The sequence below is a fragment of the Pseudoliparis swirei genome, chromosome 24, assembly GCF_029220125.1.
Source record: "Pseudoliparis swirei isolate HS2019 ecotype Mariana Trench chromosome 24, NWPU_hadal_v1, whole genome shotgun sequence".
NCBI lineage: Eukaryota > Metazoa > Chordata > Actinopteri > Perciformes > Liparidae > Pseudoliparis > Pseudoliparis swirei.
The window spans coordinates 17,455,491-17,471,864 of NC_079411.1; the positions used below are offsets into that span (position 1 = coordinate 17,455,491).

The 16,374-nt window shown below is 45.4% G+C and overlaps 2 protein-coding genes across 2 annotated transcripts in view; one reads left to right on the forward strand and one right to left on the reverse strand.

Moving 5' to 3' along the window:
* Positions 1 to 3,205: 3,205 nt before the first annotated feature.
* On the forward strand, positions 3,206 to 5,764 carry si:ch211-243a20.3 (uncharacterized protein LOC100151507 homolog). Its single transcript, XM_056410423.1, has 4 exons — positions 3,206 to 3,349; positions 3,883 to 4,009; positions 4,270 to 4,399; positions 5,315 to 5,764. The coding sequence occupies exons 1-4, from the start codon at positions 3,296 to 3,298 to the stop codon at positions 5,562 to 5,564; spliced, it is 561 nt and encodes a 186-aa protein (XP_056266398.1). The 5' UTR covers positions 3,206 to 3,295; the 3' UTR covers positions 5,565 to 5,764.
* Positions 5,765 to 8,485: 2,721 nt separating this feature from the next.
* The window catches only part of grin2bb (glutamate receptor, ionotropic, N-methyl D-aspartate 2B, genome duplicate b), a 38,589-nt gene continuing 30,700 nt past the window's right edge, over positions 8,486 to 16,374 (reverse strand). The window contains exon 11 of the mRNA XM_056410394.1: positions 8,486 to 15,186. Within this exon, the coding sequence (XP_056266369.1) occupies positions 12,844 to 15,186 (2,343 nt within the window). The 3' untranslated portion in view covers positions 8,486 to 12,843. The remainder of the gene's footprint in view (positions 15,187 to 16,374) is intronic.

Here is a 16,374-nt window from a genome sequence, read left to right on the forward strand (position 1 = left end):
CCGGCACTGACGGTCTGTGAAGAGGATGTGTGCCGGCTCTTTCAGAGACAGAAGACGAGGAAGGCAGCAGGCCCAGACGGTGTGTCACCCTCCTGTCTGATCAGCTGGCCCCCATCTTCACACGGATCTTCAACAGATCTCTGGAGCTGTGTGAAGTCCCCTCCTGCTTCAAACGCTCCACCATCATCCCGGTTCCCAAAACATCCTCCATCACTGGACTGAATGACTACAGGCCCGTCGCCCTGACGTCTGTGGTCATGAAGTCCTTTGAGAGACTGGTATTGACCCATCTGAAGGGCATCACAGGCCCCCTGCTGGACCCTCTGCAGTTTGCCTACCGGGCAAACAGGTCAGTGGATGATGCAGTCAACATGGGGCTGCACTCCATCCTGCAACACCTCGACTCCCCAGGGACCGATGCAAGGATGCTGTTCGTGGACTTCAGCTCAGCGTTCAACACCATCATCCCAGAAGTCCTCCTCACCAAACTCACCCAGCTCACTGTGCCTGCCTCCACCTGTCAGTGGATTACTAACTTCCTGATGGACAGGAAGCAGCAGGTGAGGCTGGGAGAAACAACATCCAGCACCCGGTCAGTCAGCACTGGTGCACCTCAGGGATGCGTGCTCTCCCCACTGCTCTTCTCCCTCTACACCAACGACTGCACCTCAGGAGACCCATCTGTTCAACTCCTAAAATTTGCAGACGACACATCAGTCATCGGCCTCATCCGTGATGATGACGAGTCTGCATATAGGCGGGAAGTTGAACAGCTGGTCCTGTGGTGCGGTCGCAACAACCTCGAGCTGAACACGCTTAAGACTGTGGAGATGACAGTGGACTTCAGGAGGAGCCCCCCAGCACTGCCCCCCCTCACCATACTCAATAACACTGTGTTGGCTGTGGAATCCTTCAGGTTTCTGGGATCCACAATCTCCCGGAACCTGAAGTGGGAACCTAATGTCAACAAAATCATCAAGAAGGCCCAGCAGAGGATATACGTCCTGCGCCAGTTTAGGAAGTACAACCTGCTTCAGGAGCTGCTGATCATGTTCTACACCGCAGTTATAGAGTCTGTTCTGTGCACTTCAATCACTGTCTGGTTTGGATCGGCCACCAAACTGGACCAGAACCGACTCCAACGGACAGTCAGGTCTGCAGAGAAGATCATCGGTGCCAACCTGCCCACCATCCAAGACCTGTACACCTCCAGAGTCAGGAAACGGGCAGGAAAAATCACTGCAGACTCCTCCCACCCCAGACACAAACTATTCAAACTCCTCCCCTCTGGTAGATGCTACAGATCACTGTTCGCCAAAACCTCGAGACACAAAAACAGTTTCTTCCCCCTCGCCATCTCACTACTAAACAATAACCCACTGGAGCATATATATTTATCCCTGCACTTCTCGCACTCTCCACTTCTTCTGGCACTACTGTTTCACAGCTACTGTATATAGCCATTCCTCTTGTATATACTTTAAGTCACTTTCAAAAACTTCTTAGACCGTTGCACTGTTTGTTCTGTACTGCACTGTTTGTTTTGTTTTGTTTGTTCTGTATTGTACCGTGTTGAAATGTATATTTTGTGTAAGCACTGAGAGACACTTTACCCAGTCAAATTCCTTGTTTGTGCAAACTTACTTGGCCAATAAAACTGATTCTGATTCTGATTCTGATCTTTTAATTGTCCAATAGCGTCTTGACTTGAAAGAAGCACAACCTATAAGACTTCAGTATTTCCCTTTTTCTCACAACCAAGGATGTTGTACCTTTTACTTCACTACATCTATTTTACAGCTTTTGTTCCTTGCTGCTGTTCAGAAAAAAAATCATATAAATGCATTGTTGATATAGATAAAACTATACCTCAAAGCATGTAAACTAATTAAAAGTAGCTAATCAGAAATGAGTCTGCTGATCGATTAATCAAATCGAATTTGGCTAATTTATGATGTAGTCAAAAGAGATATCAATGTTGCATGAAAAAATGGCTGAACGTTTTCCAAAATAGTTGGTAAATGTCCATCGGTCAACATCATCAATGCAGCGCTGCAATTAAGTTTGGCTTACTCGAAATGCATCAGAAGAGAATGATCCAACAACATAATAATATAGGGCAATATTGCTAATTACTTTTACTCTGATAATACACGTTGTTGTCAGTATTTCTGTAATTGTATTGACATTTGGAATCCAGAACTAATACTTGAGTATTTATTTAAATATATAACCTGTTACAGGAAGTAAGTCAGAGTGTAAACTGTATATTCCATAATAGTTTCTGACTTATTTCCGGTATGTTATTACAATTGAATATAACAAAGTGATTTAGAGAAAGAATTAAAATGCGTGTGATGAAACTCAATTTGAAAGGAGGAGGGGGCGGAGCTTTCCAGAGTAACAGTGAATGTTGTCAACACTGGGGGTTTTTCTTGCTCTAGTTGTAATGACTCTGAAAGAGTCAATTTACTTTATATTTTACTTACACCAACATTGGGGGCTAAATTGGTTGTATTTACTCTTGCTATTGTTTTAATAACTCTAAAACAGTCAATTCACTTTAACACTGAATTTTTAACACTGGGGAATAATAGGAGTTGGGCGTGTGTGAGGAGTGTAAAGATACGGCAGCTCTCCACTAATAAGGACATTTTAAACTCAACACTAGTCCTGCCACAATCTTCTCCGAATTATATTACAGTTTTGAGATTAGAGAGAGAAAGAGAGAAAGAGACAGAGAGCGAGAGAGAGAGAGGGAGGAAGAAATAAGGAGAAAAGGCCAGGACCGTGGAGAGGAGCATCTGGCATTCAATATGATGGGAGAGGGACTTCCTGCTGAAAGTTATCATAACTTCAAAGTCGTGAGGATTGGCTCATTTGCTCTTTTATTCCAGCCTGCGACGCTTCTTCCCATTTGTAGTCTGCAAAGTGAAGACATGCAGTTATTACAGAGACACTGTTTGATTTCTGCTGATGTTGTCATCCAGATGGGAAACAAGCTGTATCGGGTTATAGTCAGACTAATTTTTACTGCGCCTTTTGATCAGCCTTTCAAACTCATATTCCCTGATATAATAATACAATTCCTTCAACATTGAGTCAGCGGCTTGTTATTGTCCAGTTTGACTCACAGACTTTGTCATCTGGATGCAATTATTTTTTCTACGCCTCTCTTCTGGGTCGTCGGCTTTCTCCGTCTCTTTTGTTTTTCCTCACACACATGGAGTCACAGGATTAAAGTACGCATACATGTGTTGTTAGTCGAGTCAGATTGGACTGTGGTCATTCTCTTATGATAACTGACACAGGGAGGACTGTCGCCGGACAAAAACGTATTTCAGTTGAAGTAAGTGATTTTTTAAAGAATAGTTTAAAAAAAGATATGTTGTAACTAGAGGTATATCTTTTATTTATGGTTGGTTTTAAAGTTCAAAGAATGAAAGGCACCTCTCTACATGTGGTGGTCGAGCAAGAGCATGGAAATATATCAAAATCCGTACCTCGGCAATGTACTTAAGTAAATGTAATAACTTTACTTTCCACCACTGTCCACAGATGTGTGTCCACATCTGCTGACTCTTTCATGGCTGATGCTCATGAAGTCTGTTTCTGTTTCAACCATTACATTACATTTCATTCAGCTGACACTTTTATCCAAAGCGACTTACAATCATGTTACATTAGACAATTTAGGGTTAAGTGTCTTGCTCAAGGACATATCGACTAGGGTGGGAACTGAACTACCAATCCCCTGATTGAAAGACGGACCTGCTAACCACTGACGAATGTAACTTTTCCTTTTCAACCGAAAACACAAGTTATATTTTTTCTCTTCTCTTCCTCTCTATATTTTTATTTTTTATTTTTTAAACGGGGAAGCATCCGCCTGCCATGGCCCCTCCTTTTCTGTGGACACTACTCATGGTGGTTGCCATGGCAACTGGTGTCTTTTCAGCGGGCAATGAGAACGATCTGGAATACGGCTACTGGAACTACAGAGAGGAAGGTAGTAAATCACAGGCCTCCCTTTGATCTCTTGACGCTTTGCAGGTTGTAGGCCAGTAAATCATGTTGTTGCAAAACGTTTGAGGTTGTGAATTATTAAGATAATTAATGAATGAACTGAATAGAAAGCTGCAATTTAAGAAACTCTTCAGAGATGAGGTACATGTTTGGATAAAGTTATTATGACGCATGTGCCTGTGATGTTTATGATTCATACGGTGTGTTTTTCTATCAATTGAAGGCGTGGTGTTGTGCTTTCAGCGGATAGCGTGAATGTGACCTCAGTGCTCAGTGTGACCAGAGTTTTAGATGCTTGGGGAAAACGCATCTTCCGGGAAATCAAGACCTTGCTGCACTCGGAGCCCAATGCACTGCTGCCTGACTACTCCCGGTAACTTGAACCCCTCCCTAATCACACATTTGGTTCAAGAGGTTACTTTCACTTGAAAGGTGCAGAGGGAAGATCTCTGTCCGGCGTGTCTGCAGAGACCACCGCTGTATTGTGGGGGACCAACAACTGGCTATTGCCGTGTCTACACACACTACAAGTCGTTGTAGGCTATGAGATTGAGATACATCATGCAATCTTACCAACAATCTATTTAAACTCCCCAAGCTGTCTGTCTGCATAACCGCGTAGCAGCGAGGATACTCAGCAGTGCGTGGAAGTTAGTGTTTGGCAACACATCGTCGTCTGCAAGGTTTATTATTATATAATATAATATGATATACATTATATTATATTATATCTTATGTTTTGATCGCCGTGTATTTGTATGCGTGTGTGCGTGCGTGCGTGTTATTCGCATAAGTAAAAAAGTATTAAACCGAATCGCATGAAATTTGGTGGGATGATTGGTTATTATCCGGGGACCATTTGATTAGATTTTGGGATTGATCGGGTCAAAGGTCAAGGTCATGAAAAAGGTCAACATCTTCTTGAATCGCATGAAATTTGGTGGGATGATTGGTTATTATCCGGGGACCATTTGATTAGATTTTGGGATCGATCGGGTCAAAGGTTAAGGTCAAGGTCATGAAAAGGTCAAAATCTTCTTTTTACCATTTACAATTTATATCCAATTGGCATGCAACTAATGCCAAAATGTTCATAATTCAATGCCCAATCTTGTGATATGCGAAGGTATGCGCTCTACCGAGTGCCCGTTCTAGTTTTATATTCAATGATATGATCAATCATAGTATATTGTATCATATCATATATTTTTTTATTTATTATGTTATATTATATAATATAATACAAGATTATATTACATTATGTGAACATTCTCTGTTCGTCCTGCAGGGTGCGCCCTCTTTCCGAGTCCGTCAACGACCTGTTCAGAGAAGTCTCACTGCTGCGCAAGCGCATCACCGAGCTCTCTCATCGCCTAGCAACCCTGGAACCGTTCCTCCGTCACCACGGCTACCGGGAGGTGGGGGAGGAGGAGGCGGGAGGCGGGCGGGCTCCGCGGAGGAGGAGCCGGGTGGTGAGGAGGAGACGGGTGAGAGTCCTGAAGAACTGGGGAGGGACGCCGGTTCAGAGAGAGATATAAACACACATGATGGAGGCGAGGAGAAAGTTGAAATGGAGCTTCTACGAATATGATGTCGCTGTATAGATTTTAATTTTTGGAAAAACTAACATATTCCAGACATGCTGCAGTCGCCTTAAGTGGGATCATGCAGAGACCATATGGTTTGTATTACTCAATAAATATCTCTTAATAAACAATCTTATTGCCCAGTTCTGTCACATACGAAACACAAGCTCCTTCTTTAATACGAATATGATATATATATAGCCTATATAATTATTAATAATACTATTAGCTCATTGCCTGGCTTACCTCTAAGAGAATATGTTGTTCTTACGTGATGTACATTTTTGCTTTGCATTTATTAGGCACAATAATGTAATCAATATGTTGCTGTTGGATCACGTGGATACCTGCAAACCAGTCATTATTGACAGTCGTGGAGTTTTTGATTAAAAGAGGCTTCATGCAATTAAATGGGCAGTTAAATTGAGAACAATTGTGCAATGAAGCAGGACAATAATTGCTCATTAAAAACAGAAACAGAAAAAGACCTATATTGTTATATTACCCATTTTTATGGATACATTTCATATGTTCCCTCTATTTTTGTAATTTATTCACGTTTCATTTACTCACAGCATAACAGCAGAACACAAACCAGTATGACGGGAGACGTGAAGAAGCAAAAGGCATACATTCAAAAATAAAACTATTAATAATTATTTCATCGAGGTTTTCACCAATTGGGTGAAACCCAACTGATTTGAAATGTTTTTACATGAAGCCGCCATTATAAACTGAGCTGTAATGAAATACTCTATTGAATTGTCTTGTGGAACAAGTAATCACATGGTGTCTTTGAAGCTTGACTACAAACTATTAAGTCAAGAGATCTCGGCCTCGACTCCCTCGGTCCTTTGAAAACCAAAACAATCTGATTATTTTTAGAACTCTAACGAAATATCCCTTTAAAAACGACGATATAAAAACATCTCGAGTAAAAAGTGACTACAAAAAACACCTTAACGCATCCTACAGGCGTATACTGGACTTGCATTTGATTTTCCAGCAGCGTCATGACTGAAACGTGCACGGTGCTGTAGAACCACTCACGGTAACCGTGCGGTGGCCACAAGGTGTCAGTGCTCTCCTGCTGCCGGAGCAGACCTGACATCTGATTCATGGAGGCCTGATGTATTCGTGTGTGTTGAGGGGCAGCTATTATCTGCTAACATAATTATACTGTTTGTGTCACGACGCTATAAGAGTGGACCCAAAAGCACGACTCAGACAGGAGTAACAAAGAATACTGTCTTTGGTTGGAAACAGGCTGGGTCAAAACCGGGAGATCAGTCGAAGAAGCAAACAAGTCCAAAAAGGGGCGGGGCAGAGAATCAGAGGTCAGGGCAGGCAGGCAGGGTCAGAACAGGCAGGTCAGGAATATACTCTAATAACACTGGAGAACTTGACACAAAAACACAAGACAATCTAGCAGAGGACAAGTGGAAGTGAGGGAGCTAAATAGTGAGGGACTAATGAGGGGATGCTCTGCAGGTGAGAAGGGCGTGAGGACCAGGTGAAGGGAATGAGGGACTAACGAGGGAGTGATCAGAGGCAGGTGAGGGGAGTTGGATTGACGAGATGGTGTGACAGGATGAAAACAACTATTACAAAAAGGAAGGCGTGGAGCTAAACTGTTACAGTTTGTTTGCGTATGGTGATCTCATGTGTATGTGTGTGTGTGTGTGTGTGTGTGTGTTTTGTGGGCACTGGCAAACTTTATGCCTTCATTAAAACTTTGCCAAGTGTTTCTACAGCAACCAGTTTCCTCTTCTCTTCTCTTCGACTCCACTTGTCATCATCCACGCGTCACATGCACCGCAGCACCGCAGCACTTCTCAACCTGCATGTGCATCCTCCTCACTTGTCAGAGCTCCACTTATGCCCCGCCCCCCAACCCCCACGCCCTTTTGCACTAGTTTCATCCCTCCTTTTTCTTTATCTTCTCCAAACAATATCTATGTACATCAACCCCCCCCCCTCCTCCTCCTCCTCCTCCTCCTCCTCTCCTCTCTACATTGTGTGGGCGTCGGGCTCAGGCTGTACTTTCCATTTTGGGAGTGTATTGTCAATGCATTGTTGCATCCGATCCAGTTAAGATGCTGTGGGAATAATGTATAAATCTCTCTCTCTCTCTCTCATTCTGTCTACGCCCCCCTCCTCAACCCCCTCCCCATCTCTGAAAAAAAAGCCAGTTGCTAGGTAACAGTTAATTGTCAAGAAGTATAGTTCCATGTGTTGCAATGCATCTTGAGCTCGTTGGGTTGGTGCAAGGAGCGAAACAAGTGAGAATATATGTGTTTTGAGATGAAAACTGATTCAAGGATTATTTCTACTGTCGGCATAGGGGACTTTAGATGTTAAAATTCTTCCACCAAATCCGTACCCTCGAGGCATCGGTATACATTTTCAACTCTGCAGGTTTCTTTAAATAACTCCTGTTGCTGGTCAAGGCGTTGGGAGTAAAAGAGAGTCTGAGGACTGAGGGGGAATCCATATTGCTTTGTGTGTGTGTGTGTGTGTGGGGGGTGGGGGCAGTTTGCATCATCCCTCCCTATATGTTTCTCTCTCTCTTCTTCTTCTTTTGCCTCTTGCTCCTCCTTTTATATTCTCAAGCTATCTATATTAATTTCCTCTCTGGTCCCCATGATCAATGATTCAACACGAGTGAATCAATCTGGATGCACGACGAGTCGTGTCTGCAGGAGACGACCTGCAGCCGTCGTCTCAGACGCAACACATCGGTCCGTTGATACGTCGACGAGTACACATCATCAGGACATGTGTGAAAGACGCCCTGTTGCTTGCAGACAACCCGAGGACATGAAAGCAAAAGAAAAACAATTATAGAAATTAAAAGAACAAGACCAGTGAGCTTGAGATTTCTCATTTTTTATTAATACTCAACACTTTTATTCCAAAGAGACAGAAGAAGAATATTTCTCAGCACTTATTTTCACATCGACTGTGTTTACTCTCATTTTCAATATTACTAAATATCCAATCAAAATTCGAAATACTCTCTTCACACAAGTAACTTCTCTCCATACAAAATAATTGCGAGGGCGAACTAGATTTTTTTGTCATATGTAAATTGTTCACAATCTGTACAGCTCAGGGGTGGAGTTGTCTTCTGTCAACCAAATAAATAAAACAACAACACAAAAACAGAAGAGTAGTCGAAGAGGAGCAAAAAGAGACTTCCTCTGTACAAAATAAATAAATGCAACAGATAATCTATTGTGCTTTCTGTGAACCAATTAATGGCGGTGCTTTGAGAAAAAACAACCTTCTTAGTATATGGTCTTGGACCAAATCAAAAACACAAGAAGGAGCCATAACTCATTTAATGTGCACACTATGTGTGTAATAATACACGATTGCACATATCCTGGCCTGAAGTCGTTACAAAAGCAATTTCGCAAGGGGCAACCTACGAATCAACGATTTATCCCAAATAGATCTATTCTCTGTTGTTTTTGTCCAGGTTTCTTTTTCAGTGATTTTATCAAAAGTCCATGAGCGTGAGGTAAAGTATTTACATACAGTTTTATAATACATGTACAACAAAACAATTATCTCTCTCACACACACACGCACATACTCACGTACACGTACACACACACACACACACACACACACACACACACACACACACACACACACACACACACACACACACACACACACACACACACACACACACACACGCACGCACTCTCTCTGTCTCTCTCCCATGTGAGCATACACAGAGGTAATCAAGCGTATGTATTCAGGCACGTACAATAACAGAAATAAGGAAACAAGATATTCAAAAGGGAAACAAGAGGAAAAGTATTTGAAATGAAAAAAAAGGTTCCTTCAGTGACGATGAATGTATTAATCAAGACCTCAACCTTGTTTAAAAGTATTAAAACAAACTATCAAGAAAACTTTAGCAGAAAATTAATATTTAAAATCAAAGTTTTCTATCCAAGTGAAATTTTCAATCAATTTAGCCTTATTCATGAAAGTATAACACACATTTTGACGGTTAAGATTGTTTTTTCCCCTGCACAAACAAGCACACGCACGCACGCACCCACAGTACTACATGGATCATTAGTACGAATGAGATTGATAACAATTCCAAATATTGTTTCAAAAAACGCCCATTGTTTGTCTGGGCTAAACGTTAATATTAAAAAAGAGAAAGAAAACTGGATACATGCAGGTCCTTACAAACACTAGAGACCTCCTAGTATCATACGTACGGACTTGTCAACCAAGAGGAGGGAAGTCCTCCAGAGTTTTGACTGGGATGTACAACAAACAAAATATATATTCCACCCATTCAGTCATATTGTGCTTAAGAAGTCAGGTGACAGTAAATACCTGGAAATGATTTTCGTTACCAATACGTTTTTAACAGGGCTGTGAATGCAACAAAACACAACTTCCGTGTGGCTTCTGTGCAGCGTTGAGAGCAGAGATGACCCGCATGTCTGATGCCGTAACTAAGGCGTGGCTTTCCACTAAACGTACCACCTGCTTCCAGGACGCTGTTTACTGGCTCCTGCCCTCCTCTTCCTTTCTTTTTCTCCTCAAACCTCTGCAGCTGACACAATCCACACACGACCTTCGGACGTCTTGAGGGCAAATTCCTTCCTTCATCAAAATCTCAGCATGTGAAACAGATTGTGTGCCAGTAGGGGGTGGGGTGGGGGTGGGTGGGGTAGAAATCAAGGTAACAATACATAGTGAAGTTAATCCTTATTTTCCGTTCGGAGAAGAAATGATGATGGGCACCGGCTTATATGATCAAGGTTGTCTTGTTCCTGGTGGACGGGATATTCTGACGTTTTGGAAACAAAAAGGGCTTTATTTCCTTGTGGAGACTGGTGAAAGGTTTGATACCACTCTCAGATCTTTAAAGGACCAGAGGCCAGTTAGCTTAGCTTAGCACAAAGACTGGAAACGCTGGGAAGCAGCGAGACTGGCTCCATCCAAAGATAAGAACATCTGCCAACCAGCACTCTAATTTCATATGTTATATCTTGTTCTTTTGAATCTGGCAAAAGATGTGACCAGTTGTGCAGACAATTTCGTCGCTGAACATTGTGGCAACTACAAGAAAGTATGTGTCAATGTTACACTGCAGTTTCTGCATGGCCTGCACAAAGAATATATAACGTGTTAATTTGTGCACTTCAGAGATGTGAGGTGGATTTTGTCCAGGCTCGCTGCTTCCCCGATCACATCCAAGCTAAGCTAAGCTAACTTTGCGGCTTCATATTCACCTGCTGAGACGTGGGAGTGGTCTGAATCCTCTCATCCAATAACTTTAAGCATATCAAACAATTGTTTTTAACCAAAGGGGAACACTATCTAGTCGCTGTACAGTGAGTACACATTGTTAGTACTATTTACCCTAGTTTGTTTGTGAAGGAAAAACAGTTAAATGACTATGCTATAAAGATGTAACTTTATCTACGTACTTGAGCTCACTGGACTCCTTTACTCCAGCAAGTGAATATGTTCAACACTTTGTTTTCCTTCCCGTATCAGTCAAATGTGACAAATGCAAACGCAGCCGGCCGGGCTGATAGCCGTACTCATGAAATAATTAACGTCAACGCTGCTCATTCTGGAAACGGAGGCCTCAATCTGTGGGTCCGTCATGTGGCTCGTCCTGAACAGCAAGACTTTCACGGCCAATTGAGCCGGACCCAGTGGAACGCGATGAAGGCAATGAGCGGACATTAAATGTGACTTACATGTATTTAATGGGTCGTCATCTGTCATGAACAGCAGCGTTTGAGGAGGCTAGGAAGGGAGGTAGGGGGGGGGGGGGGACATAGCCTGTTGAGCTTCTTTTTAAATCATTTCAAGGAGTTGCAGTTCAGACAAATTGGGAAGTTAAAAGTGGAAGGAGTTCCTATATTGTAGGTATGTCTTTACAAGGCTCTACTGAGCTGATGCTTTGGGTTTGGGGCAGGAATGTGTGTTAATCATGGCACTGCGGTTTTAACCCTTGTAAACCTGCTATTGGTTACTTCTATTGTTGGGGATTTACCTATTTCAGTTTCATTTCAAGGCAGCTTTTTACTACAACATCTGTCAAATGCCTAAAAGTCTGTCACGCTCGTGAAACCTCGGCCCTCGTCGGACTTCTTCAGGTGTGTTTTCACACTCTGATCAATTGGACTAATTTTTTACAGGTGGATCTGTCTGCCAACAGAGCAGATCGCCGTGTGTAGAAAATCGGTATCAATCCTTAAGGCACATCCAGCTCAAAATGTGAGACCCATTTGGTACTGCCGAGCAGAAAGAAAACGGAGAGGAAACGGCAAAATCAGTATGATGATGTTGCTTCTGTAGCAGAAAAGAAAGAGACCTTCTTTGCGAATGTATAAGTATATAGAATGCACTCAAGTCATGCCTTTCACATACACTTCACAGCACTCAAGAGTAAGAAATGTAAAAAAAAAAAAATCAAACATGAAGAAGTAAGAGCAAAGAAGAGTCCAAAGTACAAGAACCCCGCAAAAATAATCAGACGACTGGTATCCTGTAATATTGGTAAGCTAAGAAAGAATTAACATCATACAAATATGCAACATGAACTAGTTAAATCAATGAAATTTAAGGAAAGAAAAAAAGAAAACTCATCATCGTTAAACACTGGAATAATATTAAATAATATTATTAACATTATCAATACAATTATTATTAGTTTACCCTGTTACTTCAACAGAAGCGTTGATTTCTCATTCATGATTGTATTTTCGTTGTTGAACAAAATGTTTGTTTTGGTGTGAAGGAACTGCAGGAGGGAGGAGGGAAAGACGATGAGCGAGTGCAGAGAGCAGAGACTGGAGATCTGATTTAACTTTCCCCCCTCTCCTTCCTTCCTTCCTTCCTTCCTTTCTTCCCTTCCCCCCTCCCTCTCTTCCTATCTCTCTCTGAGCGTCGGAGCAGCACCAGAATCCTCTCTTTTCATAAAGAACTTGTCTCCCGCCAGACTTCACAGCTTTGCCTGCAGTGGCCTGTGTGCATCGTCCAAATTAGTCGAGAACACGCACACGCACACACACACACACACACACACACACACACACACACACACACACACAGTATCGTGTCTCATCGTTCTCGTCACACTGAGAGGTCATCAGCATCTGTATGTTTCTCTCCCCCTTTTCTTCGCCCACTTCATCTTCTCCCTTCGCGCTCTCTTCCTCCGTCTTCGCCCTCAGACGTCTGATTCAATGCTGGAGAGCTTTTCGTAAACGTGTCCGTTGCTGGCACCGTTGAAGGCTCTCTGTCCCGGCCCCAGGCCTAACGTGTCCCTGCCCACCGGCAGTAGCTTGCTGGCCCCGTGGTGGTTCCCCATGGGCACCCCCACCCCGCTCAGACACAGCTCTTTAGGGAACCTGGGGGCCACATTGGGCAAATAGGAAGTCGTTCCCATGGAGCCGTGGAAGTCCCCTCCTCCTCGGCTGTTGTTGAGAAGCTGTTGCTGCTGCTGCTGCGTCTGTGGCTTTTTGACGTAGTACGGTTGGGCGCCGTGTAATTGACACTGGTCGTCGCCGAAGGTTGGGATGAAGGGGTTCTGGTTCACCTTATCTGGGTAGAGAGATTTAGACAAGGAGTAAGTCCCGGCCCCTCTGCTGCTACCACCAGCACCACAGCCCCCACCTCCCATCAAAGCTCTATCTCTGTCCCTCAGGTCTCTCTCCCCCACGGACCGCTGATGCAACCCACCTTCGCTTCCACGGAACAAACTGAAGGAGGAGCCTCCCTTCGTCCTGTCCTCGCCTACTCCCCCAAATATGGAAGACTCTCTTTCCCCTAGGTACCTCTCGAATATGTGAGCGTAAGGGCTGGGGCCCTCCATGAAGCGGTCTTTGTCTTTCAAGCTCACGCTCCGCGGCTGGGGAGACTTTCCCCCGCCCCCTCCCCGGCGGCCCGCCCCCTCTCTCTGCAGGTCCACAAACGTGTCATATGAGTGCTGCCTCCGTAACACCCTCCCGCCCGGGCCTATCTTCCTGCGCTGCGCCTGAGTCTGTGCTTGGCTGGGTCCGACGCTACTCTTCACTCCGGCGTACGCCATGTTGAGATCCTCGCTGATGTTGTAAAGGTTGCTCTGCGAGATCTGACACGAGTCGCTGTGCTTGCAGCTAGCGGAGCTGGGGCGACTGCTGCTGCCGCCAACCCCGCTAGCCGGGCAAGGGCCGCCTCCACCTTGGTGACACACATTATGGCAGTTTCGACATTCCCAGTCGCCCCCTGCTATGCCCCCACCTCCCAGCCCAGAAAGCCCCTGCTCCCAGCAGGTGTGGGCCTGCTGCCCTGCCGACACTGAGCCAAGCCCACCTTTACACTCCGGATTCTTGCCTTTACCTTTGAGGAAGTCTTCCACAGGTATTAAGCTTTTACAGATACCACCACCACTTCCACCGCCCACGCCGCTTCCTCCACTTCCACCCTCTTGCTCCCACTTGGCCTTGCCTTCCTTGGAGCGCAACTGGTCCGCATAGAAATCCCTCAGGTTCTCTTTGTCTTTGCGGAACAAGTAAGGTGAAGAATTACCCCCTCCGCCTCCCCTCTTCCGCCCCAGGGGAGGTGAGACCGTGCGGTGTGCCAGGGGCCCGTGGGGGAAGTGGTGGTGGACGGTGTGGTGGTGGGCTCTCCTCCGAAGGCCGCTCAGCTCTATTTCGTCCTGCTCCCGTCTGCACTTGGCCGAAGCTGGCCTCTTTTTGAGGCTGTCCCTGTACTGCTTACGCCGCTTGTTGTTGCCCTCCAGGTTGCCGTAGGTGACAGTGTGCGTGGATATATCCGAGACATCCGAGCGAATGTTCCCATCATCCCCCCCTGAGCCTCCCCCGCGCCCACCACAGTACCTGTCGTGACCCCCGATGAGCCCCGTGCTGGATGCACCTCCTTTGAAAGAAAACCTGCCAAACACATTGTTTCCCTTGAACCCACCCTGGCTGGAATCCGCAGGGGTGTGGCCAGCGATCAGGTCAAACTTATTGGTATTCCTGTGAGTCATGGAGGGACGGGGCTGGGTGGTGAAGATGGGCGCTACCCCTCCCCCTAAACTGTCGCAATCGAACATGCCCCCCTCCACCGAGCTACTGCTGCCTAAGCTACGCGGCCTGTTAGGCGGTGGGCCGGACATACCCAGAGCCGAGGCCGGGTGGTGGTGCAGGTAATGGTCCTGGTACAGGTTGCTGTCCTTCAGGGGCAAGTTGCCAAAAGTCCTCTCCACCTCGCTGATGTAGTCACTGAACATGTTGTCCTCTGGCAGGTAGGGCGGCGCTGACTTGCAGTCGGCGGGGTGGCCCACCAGGCTGCGCCGGTGCTCCTGGACATCGTAGCTGGTCGAGTCCCGGCCGCTGTGGCTGTACTCCAGGGCGGCGTGCGGCGAGCCGTTAATGCCCGGGACGGCGGTCATGTCCTTGGCAGTGCGGAGCAAGCGCAGGATGTTGGAGTGGGTGTTGTTCATGTTCTTCTTCATGGTGGCCGAGGGCGAGTCTTTGCTGGATTTATTTTCCTCAATTTGTACCCCATGGATGCAGCTGTAGATACCCTGGAGTGTGAAGATTAGAAGAAACAAGGGGGAGGTGGAGAGAGGAAGAGAGGGTGAGACAGGCCATGAGAGCAAGAAAGAACAAGAGTGAGAGTGGTAAAGGTACGAAGGCCGAGGGAGAAGCAACGACCAGTACGGTGTGAGGCAGTAGGAAGGAGTCGAGAACCAAAGGGGGTTTTAATGTTACATAAACAGGAAAACAGGGGCAGAGAGGAGTTATTGATTTGCCATGTTCTCTCTGGCCACCCTCTGTTTACACACTATTAAACAGTGATAGAGGCTGAGTTCAAAAGTGATTTTTCTCGGGGGAGCGGTGCTGACGTTCAAAGCTGCTGCTCAGCGCTCCACCTCACATTGATGGAGCTGAGGGAGCCGATCAAAGCCCTGATTGATAACACAAGGGGTGCTGTAAGCTCATGGTTCTGACCGCCAATCAATAGGTTTAATCAATGCTATTTTAAGTCACCCTGGTGGCACTCGATTTCCCCTCATTTCGCTTTCATAAAGAACAAACATTGTCAAAGAAAATTAATCACTTTGCTAAAGTAAATCCGACTTTCTCAATATACCAAGAGGCGCATTGCATTATCAATCGTCTTCTGTATAATCCATCAGCGTGCGCGTTTGCTTCAGGGTTGTCGGTCGGATCAAGATTTTCGAGGGAGGGGAAAGCCTCTTTGCGAGTGAAGTGAAACAAGCGCGTTTAAATGGGGGCCGAGGGGATCTGTGGTCGAGGCGACAGCCAAATCCGAAAGGTCGAGGACACACTGCCCGCCAGCACAGCAGGCGAGCCAACTTTCCTCAAAGGCGTCAATTTGTCAGAAACAGTTTCTGTCAGTCTCTTAGTCACTCTCCCCGGCGCCGAGCCACATTGGTGAATCTGAATCGTCGTCCCTGCTCTTCTTCGATGCCTCCGTTCCCTCTTTGTGTCTGTTTTATCTCTGTTTCCGGGTGCTCCGGTGAGCGGCAGCCAATCCAATGGGATTGTGAGCCTTTATCTCTCTACATCTATGGCTAGCCGCCATGAAAAGGTAATAGAACAGAGGTTCCTTGCTCACCACTGTGTCTATTCTTTTCTACACTGCCTTTGTCCTGCTACCCATTTTATTCTTTATCATGACTCGGGCTAACTGATCTCTTTTTCTTCCCCTGTATTTTATTAGCCCTTTGTGCTCTTGTCACTTGTCC